Source organism: Bos indicus x Bos taurus, chromosome 29 (assembly GCF_003369695.1).
Source record: "Bos indicus x Bos taurus breed Angus x Brahman F1 hybrid chromosome 29, Bos_hybrid_MaternalHap_v2.0, whole genome shotgun sequence".
Taxonomy (NCBI): Eukaryota; Metazoa; Chordata; class Mammalia; order Artiodactyla; family Bovidae; genus Bos; species Bos indicus x Bos taurus.
The window spans coordinates 2,130,059-2,151,163 of record NC_040104.1 but is presented as its reverse complement, the minus strand read 5'-3'; the positions used below and the strand labels follow the sequence as shown (position 1 = coordinate 2,151,163).

Below are 21,105 nucleotides of genomic sequence, written 5' to 3'. Positions count from 1 at the left end.
GGACATGCCCACAGGGCCCATCTGGAACCCCCATGCCTACTGGAGGGGCCACAGGCCCATCCTGACCCCCACGCCTACTGCAGGGGCCACAGGCCCATCCTGACCCCCACACCTACTGCAGGGGTCACAGGCCCATCCTGACCCCCACACCTACTGCAGGGCCCACAGGGCCCATCTGGAACCCCCACGCCTACTGGAGGGGCCACAGGCCCATCCTGACCCCCACACCTACTGCAGGGGTCACAGGCCCTGGCCTGCAAGACCTCATGACACCACTTCCCCGTGATCCTGGGGCTGCGTGAGTGAAGTGTGGTGTCTAGAGCCAGGAGAATGCCACACCCTCAGACCAGGCCAGGCAGGTGGATGCCAGGAGGGCATCTGGAGCCCGTTCAGTCCTGCACACGGCAGCTTAGTCCCAGGTGAGGCCAAGGCGGCGTGTGGCAGGTGCTGTAGAAGCAGCGCCTTGTTCTCACAGCTGTGCTGCTTCCCAGGCCACCAGCTGCAGGGTAACCGGGGGCTTGTTACCAACACACGTCCCTGGCCTGCCCACAGCACTGTGACTCGGTATCTGAGGTGTGGGTCTCCAAGTCTGTGTTAAAAGTAGAATTCAAGGGATCCACAGAGAAGTCCCAACCTGGAGCATCCCCTCCCAGCCTCCGCCAACAGGGACGCCCCACCTCTCATCAGGAGCAGCTCTGTCCATTTCCAAGAGGAGGACTTCCGTTTCTGGCAAGAGGAGTGGACAGCGTCTCTCTGCAAGTTCTGGAACAGAGCACACTTCCTGCGGGCACCACGGGGCTCACCTGGCTCCGGGCACGTGTCCTCCCAGTGGAGAGGGCAGGCAGGCGGTCCTGGCTCTGACCCACAGGCTGCCTGGGCTGCCCACCTGAGCAGCTACAGTGGGGACCGTGCAGCCCCCAGAGGGAAGAGGCTGCACCTGAAACCACGTGAGGCAGGAACTGGCAGCTGAGGCTCCACATCGAAAAGAGGGACCAAGAGCCAAAGGGCAGACGCAGACAAAGCACCACAAAGCCCAGGCGAACGCTCGCACGGGCCGGCAGCGGGGAGAGCGGCCGTCTGCCTAGAGTGCGAGCGGTGGGCGTGCTCAGACTCGCTCTCACAGGGCCTGTGACACAGGTTGTCTGGGAAGCCCCACACCTATACGCCCACTGCACGCAGGTCCTGCTGTGGTTCACGGGGTCGCCTCTCCAGAGCAGCGTCCCCTCAACCGGAGCGCAGAGGAACCCACAGATACAAAACATCCACAGTCACCACCTCAGCCCACAGCCCATGAGGAGGCAAGCATCAGAGAGGCCGCTGCAAACAGAATCAGACTCTTCCATGAGCGCAGCTGACGATGTTCCAGGACGCATAGGGTGGGATCAGCACATTCAAGGGGCTCAAAGCCATGATGTCACGCACGAGGAAGATACAGGATGCTAAGACCAAGCAGATGAGACCCTCACACAGGGACACACGGGAGAGAAAGAACAGGTGGAAACTGAGACGCGGGTGAGGAGCTAGGAGACCAGATAGTGTCACTGAGGGCACAGCGCCGTGACAGAGACAGGCGGCACCAGAGACGGCGAGGAGCACTGCGCGGGAGGGTTGAGCTGACACTTCCAGGAGAGACCAGAGCAGTCAGGGCAGGCGGCAGGCTGTGACCCTGCAGGGCCGATCTCCCCCTTGATGAAAGACACAAACCCACAGAGTCAGGGGTCACAGAACCTTGTTGTGAAACTACAGAACACCAAAGTCAAAGAGAAGGGGTTCAAGGTCATCAGAGGAGAGGATGGGTCGCCTACAGAAGCTGGTCAGCTCCAGACGGCACACCAGCTGGGAGCTGGTGGTGGACTTCCAGCCCGTCCAGAGAAAATGCAAATCTCTGATATCCTACAGTGAAGAAGAATACGACAAAGACATATATCTATATCTATATATCTGACTCACTTTGTTGTATGCCTGGTACATTGTACATTAACTATATTTCAATTTAAAATTTTTTAAAAAAAATTAAAGAAAATACAGATCTCAACCTATATTGTTCTAGCAAGCTGGACCATGGTTCAAGAGCAAAAGTAAAATACGGAAATCTCAGACAAGCAGGAACCGAGTGGGCCATCGACAGCCTGTCCCGGAAGAGAGCACCGGCTTCAGGAAGAAGGAAATTAAACGCCAACCGAGACACAGAAAACTGGCAAATCTGTCAGCAAATACGAGCCTCCACTGTCAACAATGAGCCGCTAATGCCGAGCACAGTCTGCAAAGTCGAAGCAAAACACGGCGCAGCAGGCCACCAAGCGGGAGGGTGCTGGCGCGAGAGCCTGTCCTGCCCGCTGCTCGCTGCTCAGGGAGGTGCAGGCGCCGGAGGCAGGCAGGCGGCCAGGCCATGGTCAGTACCGGGGCGGGGCTCACACAGCCTCCACTCGCAGGAAGGCAAGAGGCTGGACCTGGTGGGTGGGACACGGCGTGAGGGCGCCGCAAACCCCTGGAGCAGGCAAGGTCTCTGTGCATCGCCGTGGTCCTTCCACAAAGCGGGCACGTGGGCTCCCGCCCTTCATTCTCTGAAATTCTGTCTGAAGTCCTTGTGTTGGGAGCAGACGGCTCTGTTCACCCAGAGACCTCACGCTGCCCCCAACTCTACCGATACCCGGGGAACCCCTGAGGCCGCAGGTCCCCTCTCCTGCTGGTTTCTGCCTCCTCCCCGCTCCCCACACCGAGACACCATCACTGAAAGCTCCCAGCTGACCTGCCACCAAGTCCTGCCCGTGGGTCCTGACCAAGTCCTGCTCACCGCTCCATGGGTGCCACCCCAGGAAATCCCACAGGGCACAGAGCTGACTGTGGCCCCTCCTGCTCCGTGGCCTTCTGCCATCTGGCCCGCCCAGCACCTGCTGGCTCCAGTCATGACTCAGGCCCAGGGCCACCGGCCTGGTCAAGGTCACAGATGGGAAGAGCCCTCGCACGTGTGGGAGCCCCACAGGAAGGAGGCGGGGGAACCGCGGGAAGCCGCATCCAGGTCACCATGCAGAGGAACAGCCAGCTCCTGAACACCTCTGTCTAAGATGGTCCTGCTGCTTGCCAGGCCCTTCCTTGGCCCTGTAGATGGGGCCACCGTCCGGGGATTAGAGCAGATTCAACAGGGCTCTGGGACCCACAGACCGGCTGTGCCTGGGACCCGGGGTCCCAGGGTCACAGGACAGGAGCCCGAGCAGCCGCCAGCCCGAGACAGAGAGCCCTGCCTGCGGCGGGGAGAGGCATGTGGGTGGACGCTCTGTGGGTGGCGCGGCGGGCACCGTGGGCAGGGCTAGGGGTGTGTGCTGTAGACAGGCACTGTGTGTGGAGCGGAGAGGTTCAAGTCAGGGTCTGGCGTGGGAGTTGGGTGCAGCCTAGTGGGTGGTGCCCAGTGTTGGGAGTGGGGCTGTGGGCCTGTCCCTGTGACAGCGTCTACCCTGGAGGCGCGCCCCTGCTCCCACCCCAGGGCTCCCCAGAGCCGCCGGGTGGGTGCATCAGGGACCCCTTGGGCAGAGGCGTTCTGCGTGCCCGGGCCCGGCCGGCAGCTCTGGGCTGGGTGGACTTATCTCGTTGGCAAGAAGGAGAAAGCCCTCCGTGCGAGGCCATTCCACAGAAAGCGCCTGACTCCCGGCCCTGCTCCCTCATTAACATTCCGCAGGCAACACGGAGGACTCCACAATGCCGTGCGGGCTGAATGGACGCCGCGTTCGGGGGCTCTGTTCAGCCAACAGCGAGCGCAGCTCCGCCCCGTGCCGACCTGAGCATTAGTGTGCGCAGAAAGCCCCATCTGCGTGGTGACAATGGTCCTGCCCAGATCCGGACGGCGGGCACAATCGTCCTTTGTGCCCACGGCAGCGGGCAGGCGGGTGGCGCATCCCAGGGGCCCGACGGTCTGTGAGGAGACCCCGGGCACCCAGGCTGGGTCTTGCACACCCAGCTTCCCAAAGAGGACGCCTACAGACAGCCTCAGGAGCACGGACGGGCCATGGCTCCTCCCAGAGCACCCTGCCCTCTGCAGGCCGTGCCCAGACACGGAGGTCACGTCACGGTTTAGCCACCCACAAACATGGCGGACAGGGCACCAGGCACCCACCAGCACCACATGGGCTCGGCCCCCTCGGCCACACTTGAGACAGCGGCACCAGCCTCAACCCCTGACACACTGGCATGTCCTGGTGCCAACTGGAACCCTGGGGGTCCCAGGAAGAGGGGAGAGGTGGACACGGAGGAGACAGACAGCAGAGCTGCAGAGCTGAGCAGGGGCCAGCTTTGGGCACACACAGGCTGGCTTAGGACCCTCAGCCCCACTCCTCCTGGGACAGGGGTCTACATGAACCGTGGGCCCCTCCTCTCCGCCAGGCCTGGGCGCCAGGTGTCTAGCATGGCTGAGGCAGGGCCTGGCTCCCAGAAACCCAGAGCCCAAGGCAGGGCAGGGCAGGACTTCCATGAGCGACAGGGCCCGCTCTGACGGAGCAGGCGTGGCAGTGCCAGCCATCCCCAGGACAAGAGCAACCGGCTGGGGACACGAGGCCGCCCCAACCCCCCAGGCCCTGGCAGCCCTGCTCAGAGCTGAGGGAGGGCCCGTCCCCACCCCCACCCCCACTCCCACCGTGAGTGGGGGCTCCTCACCAGTGCTGTCGTAGCCGTCTACTGAGAAGGGCTCGGGCCTGCGGTCCTCCGCCACGGGATCGCAGGTGATGTGGGGAACCACCAGCGCCTTCTCGCCTGGGCTCACCCCGTTGTCCTTATCCAGTTTGAACTTTTTCTTCTTTACCTAGAAATCCAGACAGGAAGTAGTCAGGTCCTGCGCATCCCCTGCCGGGGCCCTCTGCTGACCCCTGACCATTGTTGGCAACACACTCGGGGCACCTGCCAGGGCCGGGCTCCAGGACCCTCACACACTGGCGGGCGGGGCTGCAGTGTGGGGTGCTGCCAGCGGTCCCCCGGGAGCTCACAGCCTCGGGGGCAGGCGGACAGAAACTGGCAGACAGTAAGCAGACAGGTGCGCCCCAGGGCAGGGGACAATGAGGGCTGTGGCCGGTGGGGCTGAGAGCACGGGGCAGCGGGGTGCACAGACGGACGGACAGCGGACGCATCTCTGAGGTGGTGACTGGGAGGAAGTGAGCGAGCCGGCGACGCTGGGGTCTGGGAGGAGTGTTGGCAGAGCAAACGGCGGGTGCAGAGGCTTCGCAGGCAGCCAGCGCCTGGGAGACGGCGTCTCTCCAGGGCGGTGTGGGTGCGGGCCGGAGGCAGGCCGCTGCCGGGCCAGTCACCCTGCACTCTCGGGACTCACACCTGAGCCTGCCTCAGCTCCCTTATACCGAGACCCCCAAGGCCCTCTTCTCTGAGCCAGGCAGCCATGGCCACCCTGCCACTCACCTGCCCGGCACAGACAGCCCAACACCCAGGGCCTGTGGAGAGCACCCCGCCGGCAGGGCTGGCCAGGATCCAGCCGGGCCTCTCCCCGTGGTGCCTTCCTCTGGGCCTGCCCAGCGCTGGCCTTGGCGGGGCCAGTCCTGGGCCACCCGGATGGCGGGAGCCCAGCGTGGTGCACACTCCCAGTGCCCACGACGACGCGGCTACGCGGGACTGAAGGGTCAGGGCCAACCCTGGCTGTGACGCGGCCTCCCCCCAATAGCAACCCGGCGGTTACCATGGCGGACTTCTTGGGCTTAGGGCTGGGGGACAGCAGGGCGTGGTTCCGGGACGGCTTCCGGACATAGATCTTCCAGGTGGAGGAATCCGGGTTCTCCGCTGCGTAGCACCGCCAGGCCGTCTGAAACCAGCGGGAAGGGCGGCTGTCACCTCACCCACAGGCCCACGTGCAGGCCCTGCAGCCACACCGCCTCCTGGGCCCCCTGCTGGCTGGGCCTCGGGGCCTCCTGCCCACCAGCCCCTTCCCAAGGGTCGGAGTCCGCCCCCGCCTCCCCAGGCGGTGCGAACGCTCAGACAGCACAAAAGCCTGCGAACCCCAGTCCCTGTGTCCACCCCCGGGGACGCTGTGGTGGGGCGCTCGCAGGGAGCGCCAAGGGGCAGGGCCTCAGGCCAGCAGAGGGAGGACTGAGTGTCCAGGAGGCAGCACCACCCGCCCCCCAGGAACCCCGTTTCTGGGAACCTCCAGACGGCGTGTGGGTGAAGGTCTCAGGCCTAGAGACCCTCCTGGCAGCTGCCACGTGGGGTGACCTGGAGGAAGCAGGGTGTTGGGGATGAGGAGGGTGGCCAGGAGCTCGTAGGAGAACGCACCCTGAGGGCCTTGGCGCTGCCGGCCATGGGAGCCAGGGAGACGCGGTAGGGACACGCTCCTGGGCAGTGATGCCCCGGCCCCTCAGGCAGGGGTGGGCTTCCAGCTGCCCTTCATCCCCCTCCAGGCCTCTCCCATCTCCTGGGAGGCATGCGCGAGGCTGTACACCCACCGCGCGGGGAGTCCACGGACCCCCTCCTGCAGGCGGGCCATTTGCTGCCTGATTTATGGTCTCCCTGAGAGACGCTGTGGAGCCATAAAACCAGCTGCGGGGCCCGAGCCCCCAGCCTGAGGGCCGCTGCCTCCACTTCCTTCCTGTCCAGGGTTAGCGTCCGGCCCCAGGCGGTGGTTCCGGACAGGCTCCAGAGGGACAGGGCAGAGACCCCCCGCTGAGCTGCAGCTGCAGCTGCTGCTGCTGCAGCCCAGGGGTCCTTCAGCCCTGGGGGCCGGGCCACCCTGATGGGCACAGGGGCCCGCGTCCGGGCTGACACGAGACAATGGCCCTGCTCCCGGCCCCGCCCGGCCACGCCGTCCACAGCCCCAGGCCCGCTCCTGCTGCTCCCAGGCTCTGGGTGGACACCTCGGGACACCACCGTCTGCCAGTGGTCCCTGTGCCCAGGCTTCACTGGCACTGAGAGGCCTGCCCTGCGCTCCAGGCTGTTCTTGGAGCCCACGTCCAGGGGCTCAGGGCCGCCTGCCTCTGGGACCTGCCTCTCCCCACTGCTGTCGGGCTTGGAGCCTCGTCACAGAAGCCTGGGGGCGGGGGGACAAGGGGCCTCAGGGCAGTTGCAGCCCCTGCCCCACCCCCAGAGGCCCGGCGCTCTGAGCCTCGGCCCTGGAGAGACGCGAGCCTCTGGGAGGTAAAGGTGTAGGTCCAGAAGGTGGCCCGCGCTCCTGGGTCACCGGGCCCCGCCGGGAGGACCGAGCCCCGTGGGTGCTGCACAGGCAGGCCCTGACCCCCTGGGGGACGGCCACCTGCTGACTCCTGCTTCCCTCCCAGACCTGCCCCCACACAGATGAGGCTGAGGGCAGACACTCAGGGGGCCACTGCAGCCAGAGGCCACAGGTCCAGAGGAGCAGGCACAGCAGGACTGGCCAGGCCGCCTCCTCGTCCCTGAGCCTGGCCCGCAGGACAGGGGGAGCTGGGCTCCCCAGCACCGTGCCTCCCACCAGCCGGCTGGCATCATCCCACAGCTCCCGGGACAGGGCTTACACCGGGCAGGCGAGTCCGTGCCGTGGCCCGCCGCCCTTCCACCCTTCAGGGGGTCCATGGGAGAGGGTCCGGCCGTGCTGGGGGCCGAGGGCCACGCTCGGTTCCCCGAGCAGACCCGGTGCGTGTTCCCCGGGTGACAAGGCCACACGGACGACCAGATGACGTTGCCAAGGCTGCGGGGCGGGGAGGCCGTCACCTGGATGAGCGAGGCTGCCGCCGGGATCTGCCTGTTGAAATGCTTCTGCCTCTGCTTCTGCTGCACCTTCAGGGCAAAGCCGGAGCCGAGGATCCCCTGGAAGGACAGAGGGAAGGCTCACGCCCTGCAGACGCAGGAGTGGGAGGCAGGCAAACTGGGCGCCCTGGGCCCGGCTCCGTGCCGCGGGCCCCACAGACCAGGTCAGTGCCTCCAGAGACCCTGCGTGTGGCGAGCAAGCTAGGGGTCTGAGTGGGCCACCTCTGGGTGTCTGCTCACGGGGTGGCCCCCACCCCAACCAGCCCCCAGAACCCAGAGGAGGCTGAGGGGCCATGGAGACGCCCCACCAACCCGAAGCATACCTACCGCTGGGAGCGCAAAGAAGGAGATGGCGAAGACGGAGAAGCAGGAGGCGATGGTCTTCCCCACCCACGTCTGTGGCACCTTGTCCCCGTAGCCGATGGTGGTGACCGTGACCTGCGGGCAGGAGGACAGCAGGTGGCGATCAGCCCCAGAACCTCAGCACAGGCGTCTGTCCAGCCGGAAGCCCCTCCACCCAAAACCTGCTGCATGCATACAGAGGCCAGGGAGAGAGCCCTGCACCGATGGGCTGGGCAGCTCCGAGGCCAGAGCCCCAGCCCACAGGGTCTGGAGCCCAAACCTAATGCTACAAAGGAAGCAAGTCCACGGCGTGTGCACGGGAGCTCGGCCTCGCTGCACCACCCCACCCCGTGCCGAGGAGGCCCACCGCCCAGGAGGCCAGGAGCCCCCATCCCAGGCCCATCTTCCACAGAGAGCCTGGCCACAGATGGCACGCTGCTTCTAGACGCCAGCCTGGGCACCAGATGCTTCATGCGCCCTTCTTTCTGGGAGAACCAGACGAGCCGTCTTGTCCATGGTGGGGCTGCTGTCCGTCCAGGGTGTGTGCCGGAACAGCGGGGTGGGGACTGCTATCCCCTGCGCCCCCCATCCCGCCGCAGGCTCGCCTGCTGCTGGCATCTGAGGCTGGCTCCCAGGGCCTCGGGACTCACCCTGGCTGTGCCTGCCGGTGCCAGAACCTGGGCCGTGGGCTGCCTGCTGGGTTTTCGAGGAGTCAGCTCTGAGCTTGGCAAGGGGACCCAGGGTGCCCAGAGTCCCAGCTCGTCCTGTCAGCACATGCATACAGCCCTGTGACGGGTGGCTGGGCCTCCCCTAAGTCAGGCCCCCCGAGCCAGGCCACTCAGCGTGCTCTGCAGAAGGGTCTGCATGTGTCCACACAGACAGAGACCAGCACAGTCGTCCACAAGGAGATGGGTACTCGCAACGGCTCGGAAGCCCAGGGCAGAGGCAAGAGGCCCCGGGGAGTGAGAGTGACCGAGTCTGGGCTCGGAGGCTGGGTGAGGACCGCGGTGTGGGAGGCCAGGTGTCCCCCACCCCCTGGTGCAGGGCACGCTCCGGGCTCCTCAGACCCTGTCACAGACCTCCTTTGTCAAGTTAACGACATCCTTCCAGCTCTCGGAGGAAACGGCCCATCCCCACAGAGCTGTTTGTTTTTCCTGAATTTACAGACACAAGCAGCTCAGGAATGGGCTGTTTACGGCCTGTGTGCTCGCCCCCGATGGCAGGCGATCCGGAATGCCGAGCTGCACGTCCCCCGGGCACAGACCCGGGACTGGAGACTCCAGAGGGCCTGCCCGTCCCCCCGATACACCGCACGGTGTCACTCCGTTTCCTCTTTTCTAAAGCCGCCTCATGGACGCCAGCGGGCTGTGGGGGGAGCAGGAGGCCCAGCCTAGGAGCCCGGCTCCACTGGGGACGTGGTCAGCCTGCCGCCACCCTGCAGGCCACGGCCATCTGTCCAGGGTGGGAAGCGGCGGCCAGGAGTGGGGGCGAAGACAGAAGTGGACCCACAGCGCTCGTACCAGGGGTGCAGCACGGTCCGGCCAACGTGCAGCCACGCCGTGAGCTCCGGACCGTCTGACGGGGGTCTCACCACTGCTGAATGAGCGGTGGCCCCAAACCAGGGCTGTACATCCCGGCTCCTTGCTGTGAGGCCGGGATGGGAGGGTGCAGAGGACAAACCCAAGGCTAGAGGCTGCTGCGCTGGGGGCGGTTCCAGGCCTCACCCAGCCTCAGGGAGGAGGCTGAAAAGATAGAAGCTCGCATGATGAGGAGCCCACCCAGCCAGGCTTGCAAACTCGGGATAAAAACAAAAGCAAACATATAGCCCCAAACAAGCCCGCTTCCTTTCCGAGGAAAATCATAAATAAAAGCACCGAAACCCATGCAGGCCCAGGGCTCCTCATCATGCGAGCACCCCTTCTGCCTCTGGAAAGCAGCCTGTGATCACCACGGCCGAGAAGGCGCAGGGGTCAGGGCGCCGTGGGGCCAGCACCGCAGGGGCGGGGGCTTGCCTCTCTCCCTCCTTTGGGGGGCACAAGGGAGCCCCACACAGCCCCTGGCAGGATGCTGTGGGCCCTTGGGCCCTGCCCAGGCCACATCCACCCCTCGGCAGGGCCAGGCCCACAGCCCCTCAGCAGAGGCCCCGGACTCTGCCCTGGGCGCCCGGCGCAGACATCTCCTCGGCGGCCCTTCCTGCCTCCCAGGGATCACAGAGCGAGGACCACAGCTGACCACGACCAACCATGACCGTCCTCAACCAAGTCTCTGAGCGCGTGCGGCCAGGGCGGCTGACCCCTGCAGGCCCCAGTGCCCCGCACACACAGGACCTCGGGGACGTGCCGGCGGGGAGAACCAGCTGGGTCAAGAGGCCCTGTCACCCCAGGGATGTCTCTGAAGCAGTGGGAAGAAGGGCCTCCTTCCTGGGATCGTGGCCTCTCGGGGAGCTGGTCCTCAGAGGCAGACTTGCTGCCACCCCATTTTACAGATGGGGAAACTGAGATGGTCACAGCTCTGCCCTGGCCCCAGGGCAGGCTGCCTGGTGTGCCCGGGGCCACCCGCGCCTGCTGCCAGCCTCGAGGGGTCAGGAAGGGCCCACATGCTTAGGGGCATAAACACACACATGCACACACGACTGTGGGCCACGGGGAGCAGGAGCCTCAGGACCAGCAGGGCTGAAGGGCGTGATGGACCTCGGCGGCCACAGGCACGCGAGTGTGAATCAGCTGGGCGCGGTCACCGCCTGGCGGCCACAGACACACGAGTGTGAATCAGCTGGGCGCGGTCACTGCCTGGCGGCCACAGACACGCGAGTGTGAATCAGCTGGGCGCGGTCACCGCCTGGCGGCCACAGACACGCGAGTGTGAATCAGCTGGGCGCGGTCACCGCCTGGCGGCCACAGACACACGAGTGTGAATCAGCTGGGCGCGGTCACCGCCTGGCGGCCACAGACACGCGAGTGTGAATCAGCTGGGGGCGGTCACCGCCTGGCGGCCACAGACACGCGAGTGTGAATCAGCTGGGCGCGGTCACCGCCTGGCGGCCACAGACACACATGTGTGAATCAGCTGGGCGCGGTCACCGCCTGGCGGCCACAGACACGCGAGTGTGAATCAGCTGGGGGCGGTCACCGCCTGGCGGCCACAGACACGCGAGTGTGAATCAGCTGGGGGCGGTCACCGCCTGGCGGCCACAGACACGCGAGTGTGAATCAGCTGGGCGCGGTCACCGCCTGGCGGCCACAGACACGCGAGTGTGAATCAGCTGGGGGCGGTCACCGCCTGGCGGCCACAGACACGCGAGTGTGAATCAGCTGGGCGCGGTCACCGCCTGGCGGCCACAGACACGCGAGTGTGAATCAGCTGGGCGCGGTCACCGCCTGGCGGCCACAGACACGCGAGTGTGAATCAGCTGGGGGCGGTCACCGCCTGGCGGCCACAGACACGCAAGTGTGAATCAGCTGGGCGCGGTCACCGCCTGGCGGCCACAGACACGCGAGTGTGAATCAGCTGGGCGCGGTCACCGCCTGGCGGCCACAGACACGCGAGTGTGAATCAGCTGGGGGCGGTCACCGCCTGGTGGCCACAGACACGCGAGTGTGAATCAGCTGGGGGCGGTCACCGCCTGGCGGCCACAGACACGCGAGTGTGAATCAGCTGGGCGCGGTCACCGCCTGGCGGCCACAGACACGCAAGTGTGAATCAGCTGGGGGCGGTCACCGCCTGGCGTCTGGCTTGCGGGGCCACCAGGAGAACCGTGAGCAGTAACGGCCCCTGAAATGCACAACCAGCCTTTGCTGAGCCCTCACTGGGCACCAGGGGCTCAAACGGTAAAAATCTGCCTGCGATGCAGGAGGCCTGGGTTCGATCCCTGGGTCAGGAAGATCCCCTTGAGAAGGAAATGGCAACCCCCTCCAGTATTCTCGCCTGGAGAAATCCAAGGACAGAGGAGCCTGGCGGGCTACAGGTCACGGGGTCACAAAGAGTCGAGCACGACTGAGCGACTAAAGCACACCCCGGACACCGTAGGCTCTCCGAGCTCTCGCTGACGGCCCTCCCCCGGCTCTCGGAAGTGGGAACCCACCTTACACCCAGCAAGGCCCAGGGTCACTCGGCAGGTCAGCGAGGCTCCACCCCAGTTCCTGGCCGGGTCACCTCACTGCTTCCTGTTTGCCTGTCTTCCGGATGCTGACCGTGCTTCTTTCACTCGAGCTGAAGCCGGAAAGTTCTTTCTCCAGATGACAAGGGCTGAACCCCACCCCAGAGGAAACCAGGCCTGAAACCACCCTCACTGGGCCTGCCGAGTCCACGTAAGAATCCATCCCTGGACGGTAAGGATGGAGAGACGGACCCGCCCTGTGGACCCTACTCAACCCGCAACACCCGGCCGTGAAGACCCTTCTCTGGCTGAGCTCTCAGCGCCCACAGTCTCAGCCGCATACGTGACCCATGACAGGTGCAGGAGGGACTCAGAGCTGGCGGTGGCCTGGGGTCCTGTGGACCCTCCCATCAAAGCTGCAGGGCACCCCCTCCTTTGCACGGAGTCCAGGCAGGGGAGGAGCCCTGGACGCTGTCAGGTGGGGGGCAGCCCACTGTTCCCTGGGCCCTCAGTTTCCCCAACTCCAGAGGAGGGCCTGACACGGGCCCCCACACTGGGCGGGGCCCACAGACCCTGCCTGTGAATATCTGGGGGCCCTGTCCTCACCCAGCCCCCCATGCAGCCCCCAGACCTGTTGGCCTCACCCTGCCAGGACACAGTCCGGCCTGGGAAGTAGAACCTTCTGGAGCCAAGGAACCGGAGTCAGACTCAGTTTTAAACAGCGGTGGAACGCAGGGCGGCTTCCACCCTTTTCACTCCCAGTTCTAAATTTAGGTGCAGGGGTAAACAGAGCCTGGCAACCTCCGGATCTGAGACCCCCGGGCGCTAAACAGAGAAGCCCGTGTTTGCAAAGGCTGCTTTTCCCTCCACTCAAACTTTAATACAAACAAACGCATTTTGTTCCAAGGGCAGAGAAGAAAGTCTTAAATCCTCCCCGACACCTCAGCAGCCAGGCGTGGGGCGCCACGCTGGGAGGGGGTGGGGAGCTCTCGCCCCCGCGTCGGGCGCCCCACCTAGGGCGGGGGGAGTGGAGGCGACCCCGGCCTGGAAACCGAGGCTCGGTGAGTGGAGGACCGACTTGTGAGTCCACCTGGGACAGTGCTGTCCCCGGCGGTGGAGCGTCCCCCAGCGTCCGTGTGCCCCTGGGCCCTCGGAACACAGGCCTGTTTGGAAAGAGGGTCTTTGTCGATGTGACTGGGTTAATGACCTTGAGAGGAGACGGTCCTGAGCTCTCGCGTGGACCCTGCACCCACTGACCGGCTTCCCCATAGGAGAAGGAAGGTACGCCCACAGGCCCTGGAGCACCTGGGCCTCAGAGGCTGGGAGAGGTGGGAAGGACGCTCCCCTGGAGCTTCAGGAGGCAGCCAGCCTTGATCTCGACTCCCAGTCTCCAGAAGCATGAGCAAGCACGGTTCTGGTGGTTCACCTTGCTGTGGGCACCCCGTGGGCCCCAGACAGAACCGACCGCTTCCCAGGCGCATCCACTCATCCGGCCAAGCCTGGTGCTGAGGGTGCCGGGGCACCTGCAGCCTGCCCAGTGGGTCCACACGTGGTCCTGGCAGGCTTCCCCCAGCCCGCCCCCACCCCCGGCTCTGCAGAGGAAGCACAGCGCAGGGCCTGTCCCACAGCCCAGACACCCAACCGCAGGGTCCGTCTCCCGTGTCCAGCCAGAGGAGCTGGTCTGGGGCGATGCTGTGTGCCCATGGAGGGTAGCCTGCCCGGCCAGCAGGCCTTGCTGTGCCAGTCCCCAGCAGCAGCACAGCCTGCAGGCAGGCCCTGGGCCATCCGCCCCAGGTGGGGAGCCTCAGGGTGCGGGCTGGGCTCACTGCCCTGGTGGCCCGCAGCAATGCCACGCAGGGGGAGGGCCGCCCGGCCCCGAAGCCCACCACGGGCGGTCCCGTTCGCATGTCCTGATTGCTTGTCCAGGACCTGCCGGGGGCATAGCCCAAACTGCAGCCCGGCCTGCTCCGCCCGCCTGAACAGCTGCAGGGGCGCCACGGCTGCAAATGGGGGTCGTCTGCCCGGAGCCGGGTGGCGGGGGCACCGAGCCCGCGGGAACAATGGCCAGGCTGGGGCCGCAGCTGACGGCGAGACCGGGGCACCGGTGCCAAGCTGGGCACAAAGGGGCCGTTTTCCCGGCTGGCGGGCGGATGTTTGCACAGGTGTGCGCGCGGGAGCAGGGCCCGCAGGGGCCAGGCCGGGGGCAGCTCCAAGGGAGAGGCCGGGAAGGCAGGCGGGCGGGGGGGCCGGGGCCGGGCACCGCTCACCAGCCGAGCCCCCCCACCCCACACCCACGCGCCTCCCACCGCGCCGTCTGGCCCTGGGGATCCTCATGGTCCCGGATGGTGTGTCCCTCCACAGGCCCTGCCTGTTACCAGAAAGTGACCCCTCCCCTGCCGGAGCAGGGGACGAAGTGCCCTCCCTCCAAACCTGCTGGGGGGCCAGCCATGCCCCAGCCCGCAGGCAGTATCAGAGCAGGTCGGCACATCCTCACCTTTCCCGGGCAGCCTGGCATGTTGGAAGCTTCCAGAAAAAAAATGCTGACTTGGCCAACATGAGGAGCCCCGGCCTTGGCCTCTTGGGGGTGGGGATGGAGACGTGAGCAGCTTCCTGCCCCACCCAGAGCAGCAGGGACAGGCCTCCCCATGGAGGGTGGGGGCCCTGGGCAGAGGCAGAGTCCCCCACCCCGCCACCATTCTGGAAGGAAACAGGTCGGAAGTGGACATGTCCAGGGCCCAGCTCAGCCTGGACCTGCAGTTCCGTGGAGCCGGCGCTGCCCCCAGGCCTCAGCCCCACCTCGTGTGTGCAGCCTGAGACCCCCTCCTCTCCCGGGCTGAGCAGGCCTGGACATCAGCCACCCAGCCCCCGACTTAAAGGGGCTCCATCAGCCACCCCTGACCTCGGGCATCTCGTACCCGGGGCTGGCGTCACGCGCTCTGCGGCTCGGGCTGCCCTGGACGCTCCCGGGCACTGGGTCCAGTGCCCCCTGCGGAGGAGGGAGAGGGGCCAGGCCCGGCTGATGCCCCAGAGATGGGGCCACTCTCCCACCTGCCCTCCACAGCCAGGGTCTGTCCAGGGCACCGGGACCCCATGCGTGCCGCTCCCAGGCCAGTAAGCTGCTGACCACCCTGTGACTAAAGGAGAGCCTGGGACCTGTCTCCCCACAAGGCCCAAGTGGAGGGTTGTTGGGGGGCGTCCTCCGTGCCCTGAGGTCCCACACCAGTGATGCTGGGTTCCTATTACAACCAGGCCCCAGGGTGGGGTGGGGGGTGTGCGTGGCTCAGACACCCTGGCCCTGGCTGAGGCGCCTGCAGCCATCCACGGCCAGGCCAAGTGCCACCTCTGCCCCCCAGAGCAGAACCCGGGGACCCTGCACACTGCCCCAGCCACAGCCAGCGCCAGACACGCGGGCCAGGCGCCCTGTCAGAATGGGGGAGCTCGGCGCTTTCTCCCGAGGTCCCCGGCCTGGTGTGGTGGGCTCTGTCAGCCACCTGACCATGAGCTCCTGAGCGCAGGGACACTGGGGGGCCTGGCGCTGAGCCGCACAGAGGTGGGCCCTGGGGTGGCGGGGGTCTCGGGGCAGGGGTGGGGGTGGTCGGCGATGAAGGGCCCTGCCCAGGGCTGGGGGAGGAGCTGGAGCCGCCTGCGGCCACATCCCCAGCAGGTGGCCCTCGCACACTCGCCTTCCATCCCGTCAGACTTCCCTCCGCCAAGCCAGGATCACAGATAGAAACGTCAGGGGCCCCACAACAGCGACAGCTAGGCTCCGGGCGTCCAGTGTGGGACCCGGCCGCCCGCCCAACGACACGCCTGTGCGCAGGCTTCAAGCCTGCGGGGGGGCGGGTCTTGAGGACCCGGGGCGACACGCTGTGCCCCACCACTTGTCCGGGCCCGGGGTGTGCAGTGATCTCACGGCTCAGAGGTGCCAACTTACCACTCCCCACCACAGGGCGTCCGCGTAGCTGCCGAACTCGACCTGGCCCGACTCGTTGACCGCGTCTTTCTCGGCCAGGTACACAAAGTAGGACGAGAAGATGAGGCCCAGGAAGCCAATGTACAGGGTGGTGATGAGCTCCTGGAGACAGACAGAGAAGGGCGCTCGGTCAGCCAGCGCCCCTGGGCGCCCGGGGGCCCTGCAGATGTGCCCCAGACAGGCATCACGTGCAGGGGTGAGGTCCTGCCGGAGACCAGCTCCAACCATTACCCGAAAGTTCCACGTTAAAAGCCAGCATGTCTGACAGGCAGACGTTGGGCTTGGAAAATAATCTAGGTTCCCCAACTTGTCGACGGTGAGATCGGGTCTCCCCGTCCAGGAGTGAAGCCACTGCCCTGGCCCGCCCACCCAGCTCTTTCCCGCAGGACCTTGGGGAGTCGCAGGGACGGGCCTCACGCAGGGGTTCAGGCTGGCCCCCACCCCGCCTTCACAGGGCTGCTCAGGATCTGCACAGGTTCAGATTTCTGGGCATCCTGATGCTTCTCCCACGTTGCACATCCATCTTTCCACCTACCCGAGCGTCTCCTGTCCCAGCTTGAGGGAACGTGGGCACACCACCTGCCTGGCCAGCCAGGGACTCCAGCCCCTCGGTGGCAGGGGGCGGGGTGGGGACAGCCGGGCTGGCTCAAGCTGAGGCTGCGCTAGGGCCCTGCGTGCCCCCCGACCACACACCTGGCGGTGGATGAAGACCACGGAGCCCAGCAGCCTCCAGGTGCCCCCCTGGCGGTCAACGTGCAACATCCGCAGGATCTGCAGGAAGCGGATGCCCCTGCGGAGGACAGGCCCCTGTGGGCGCCAGGCGGCCTGCACTCCCGCCCCGCCCATCGACGCTGCCCTCCCGCTTCCTGCAGAGGACAGGCCCCTGTGGGCGCCAGGCGGCCCTGTGCCTCCACCCCACCCATCGACGCTGCCCTCCCCCTTCCTGCGGAGGACAGGCCCCTGTGGGCGCCAGGCGGCCCTGCACCCCCGCCCCGCCCATCGACGCTGCCCTCCCCCTTCCTGCGGAGGACAGGCCCCTGTGGGTGCCAGGCGGCCCTGCGGCACAGCGTCAGGGCAGGGGCTGCACACAGGCCTGGAGCCAAACCCGCACGTTCCTCAATTCCCTGGGCTGCCAGATGGCCTTCTGGGGGGCAGCCCCAGGATCACCCCAGTTTACAGATCAGCAGACTGCGGCCCCCAGACCTTGGGGTCCCAGCCTGCTTCCCAGGGCCAGTGCTTGCACCTGACTCAGCGTGGGCCCGGAGCCTGCCCCCCAGCACTCGCACCCACACGCCGCCGGTCCGCAGCCCCACCTACCTGATGGCCGAGGTGGCAAACACCTGCCCTTTGGAGCCCACGCAGAGGACCACCATTGAGGCCACCACCACGATGAGGTCTGGGGGGCAGAGCCGCCGTCACCAGCCAGGCAGCCAGACGCCAGCACAGAGGCTGGCAGTCAGCGCGACAGGGCCCCGCAGGGGGAGGCCGGGCCCCCATCCCAGGCACATGCCAAGGCCACCCGAGCCCCCCGCCCAGCCCTGGCTCGTGGGCTGCTGAGGGCGGTGGACACTCAGGTTGTGCTGAGTGTGACCAGACCCCAACCCTGCCCTGTCAGCAGCATCTGGGGGCAGAAGACCTGGCCGCTGATCGGGGCGCCTGGGAAGTCACCCCGCTGGCCTTGGGTTCCAGCCCCTCACAGCTGGAGGAGGCGACTCTGCCTGGTGGTGTGTGTGATGGGGGTCTATCTGCCAGATTCCAGGGGACGGTGCCCAGCCTGTGTCTGGAAACCTTGGGGTGTACCTTCTAGGGGGCAGATGTGACTCACCGATGATGGAAATGGGCTTCCGGGCGAAGCGCAGCCGGCCCCAGATGCCCACGTACTTGCTGCGGCAGCCAGCTGACCAGAGGCGGACCACATACTCCGTCCCGAAGAACACGACCAGGACGATCTCCTGCGGGGGCAGGGCGCGTGAGCTCACCTTGCAGCTGCACCTGGGGTAGGCGCCATGCCAGGAGCCTCTGCTGAGAAAACGTGTGGGGGTGGGGGGGCAGGCGGCCTGGGCCTCCGTCTGCCGCATCGTCCACCTGGACAGGCCAGCCGCCCAAGCCCAGGCCCACCGCCGCACTCGGTACCACAGAGAAAAGGTGAGACATTATGACCGAGTGGGCTTTACACCCGGAATGCAAGGTCAGTTCAACACATGAAGACCAAGCAATACAATACATCACGTTAATGGAATGGAGGGGGAAAAATCACGTGATCTCCTGATCACAAAAGACGTAAAAACACAAAGTACTTGACACAGTTCAGCACCTTTCAGGATAAAAACTGTAATCAAACGAGGCGCGGAGGGGACCTGCCACTGGACGACGAGAGTCACAAATGAAAACCCCACAGTGAACAGCGCAGCCGCGCGGAAAGGCTCGAAGCATTTCCTCCAAGCTCGGAACCAAGACGAGGGCGCCCGCGCTCACCGCGTCTAGTCAGCACCGTACTGAAGTCCCGGCCAGGGCTGCTAGGGAATAAATGAGACACTGGCAAGTCGGGAAGGAAGAAGTCAAATTATCCATGTTCACAGACAATATGATCCTAGGTATAGAAAGCCCTAAAGATTCCATGCGAAAAACCTGTCAGATCTAATAATGAATTCAGCAGAGTAGGACACCGTGACCCCATGGACTGTAGCCCGCCAGAGTCCTCTGTCCATGGAATTCTCCAGGCAAGAATGCTGGAGCGGGTAGCCATTCCCTTCTTCAGAGGATCTTCCCAACCCAGGGATGGAACTTGGGCCTCCCTTACTGCAGGCGGGTTCTTCACCATCTGAGCCACCAGGGAAGTTGATCACAAAAATCTTTGCGTCTCTATACACAAACCATGAACAATATGGAAAGAACGCTATAAGACAATTCCATTTACACTAGCAGCAAAAAAAAAAAAAAAAAAAAAAGGACTTATGGATCAACTAAGGAGGTTCGAGACTTGTACAATGAAAACGATTGTTTCAAGAAATGAAAGACGACAAATAAATGGGAATACATGTTCACGGACTGGACTACTTAATACAGTTAAGAGGTCGATACGACTCAACGACTCAAAGTGATCCATAGATTCAACGCCATCCCTCTCAAAACCATGAAGACGGTCCCCCCTCACCCAGAAATAGCCCTCTTAAATGCAAAAGAAATGCTAAGGGGCTCTGAACAGTCAGAGCGAGGTGTGGGGCACCAACAGTGGGCTGTTCCTCGGCCTCGTAGAGGAAAGAAGTTCTGAGAAGGCCCCCTCGGACAGGCCTGAGGGCGCCGTCTGCAGCTGCTGTCCTGCTCCGTCCTCCCCCCGGGGGCCCAGCCCTGCCAGAGCACTCGGCTCCCACGGGGAAGGGCACAGGCCCGGGTCCCACGCCCGGCCTTGCCTGTCCTCCCCAGGGAGCCACGGTGGAGGGTGTTTCCCAGGGCTCTGCAGTCAGACTGGCATACAGCACCCAGAGTGTGTCTAGGGCACGCTCAGGGCGTGCTGGGAGAAAAGGTGGGGAAGTGTACCGGCTTCCTTTTGTGAAAAGGTTTCTGGTGGGCAAGGCCGAGTTGGTCAGGGTGGGGTGTGAACTCCTGGGGGCACCTGGGACAGTGGAGCTCGAGGGTGTGGACGCGTGCAGGCCCCGTGGCCTTGGGGCCTAGAGGGTGGCTGAGCCCACCAGGGCGGGGGCCACGTTTAATGGCCCTGGTGGCCTGGACCTGGCTCTGCCGAATGAAGGGATGAGCAGCTTGGGGCTCCCTGGGACAAGGGCTTTGTCTCGTACGTGTGTTTCCCAAGATTCCGGCCCAGCCGGTCCTAAGAGAGTGTGATGAGCGGATGGTGGCCAAGGAGGCCCCAGCAGTGCACGGAGGCGGGTGTGGATGGTCCGGCTCCGTGTTTGGCCCTCATGACAAGGGCCACAGAGCCACCACCTCCAGGTCCCCAGAGCTGAGACACCAGTAAATGCCAGCATCTCCACAGAGGAGGGGGCCATGGGCCCACTGATGGCCCTAAGGGGACGGACAGATTTCCCCCAAAGAGCAGTCCCCAGAGCCTGTACCCCAGCTCTGCAAATCCACACACCATTGGGTTGATCAACCACGAAAGAGATTTTTCTCTTATTTTGATGCCTGTTTTTAATCACTTAAATACATTCTTCAGCCACGTCCTAAGTATATTCAATGCAGTAGAAGTCTTAGGACCATAAGAAAAGAGCTTACAACAGACATTCAGATGAAGAAGCGCCTCCTGGGATGCTGCTGGGGTGCTCCCCACCCCTCCCTCCACTTGATTACCCTAGCCTCACACTCAGAGCTACCCAGGCCCTCCTGGGGCTGGTGGGCTCAGGCTGCAGGACTCCTCCTTTGGAGGAGTGAGGTGTAGGGATAATTTAAAACAAGGCTAATCCCCAAATCCTGTTTGAGTCTGGAATGCAGCTGGAGGCTGGGCTGCTTGCTGGGGGCCCTCACCCTGTCACCGCGAGCCCGAGACCCAGCCGCAGTGCTCATCAAAGTGTTGCCACCAGCGTGCTGGGCAGGGGAGGTCCTGGGGCAGTGGGCACACACGTGCCCTGGGGTGAGAGGCTCTCCATGCCACCAGCCCCATGCGCTGGGCAGGGTGGCACCTGGGGCAAAGCTGGGACCCCAGGACTGGGCGCTGCACACTGGGACCCAGAGCCTCCCCGAGGTCCAGGGCCCCAGGACTGGGTGCTGCTCACTGGGACCCGGGGCCTCCCTGTGGCCTGGGCCATCACCATCTCTTGGAGCCCCCTGTTCACTGACCCAGGTGCCAGGAGGGCAGACAGGCAGGCCCAAAGCTGTGGCAGGGCAGGAATTCTGGTCCCAGCCACCCTGGGCTGGGGGCTGCTCCAGAGCTTTGACTGGGCTCGACTGTCCATTTGTGGAGGCTCGGGGTGGGTGGGCCAGGGCTTGTAGGAGGGCTGACCCCACGTCGTCCTGTGGCACCACCTCTGAGTCAGGAGAC

General features: G+C 65.0%; 1 protein-coding gene across 2 annotated transcripts in view; it reads right to left on the bottom strand.

Annotated features, from left to right (window-relative positions):
• The window catches only part of KCNQ1 (potassium voltage-gated channel subfamily Q member 1), a 381,610-nt gene that overhangs the window by 268,059 nt on the left and 92,446 nt on the right, over nucleotides 1-21,105 (bottom strand). For both annotated transcript variants that reach the window (XM_027531884.1, XM_027531885.1), the window contains exons 3-10: nucleotides 17,938-18,064; nucleotides 17,430-17,508; nucleotides 16,806-16,902; nucleotides 16,074-16,214; nucleotides 8,029-8,139; nucleotides 7,666-7,761; nucleotides 5,669-5,791; nucleotides 4,645-4,789 (exon numbers count right to left, since the gene is read on the bottom strand). In XM_027531884.1, coding sequence (XP_027387685.1) covers nucleotides 4,645-4,789; nucleotides 5,669-5,791; nucleotides 7,666-7,761; nucleotides 8,029-8,139; nucleotides 16,074-16,214; nucleotides 16,806-16,902; nucleotides 17,430-17,508; nucleotides 17,938-18,064 — 919 coding nt within the window. The remainder of the gene's footprint in view (nucleotides 1-4,644; nucleotides 4,790-5,668; nucleotides 5,792-7,665; nucleotides 7,762-8,028; nucleotides 8,140-16,073; nucleotides 16,215-16,805; nucleotides 16,903-17,429; nucleotides 17,509-17,937; nucleotides 18,065-21,105) is intronic.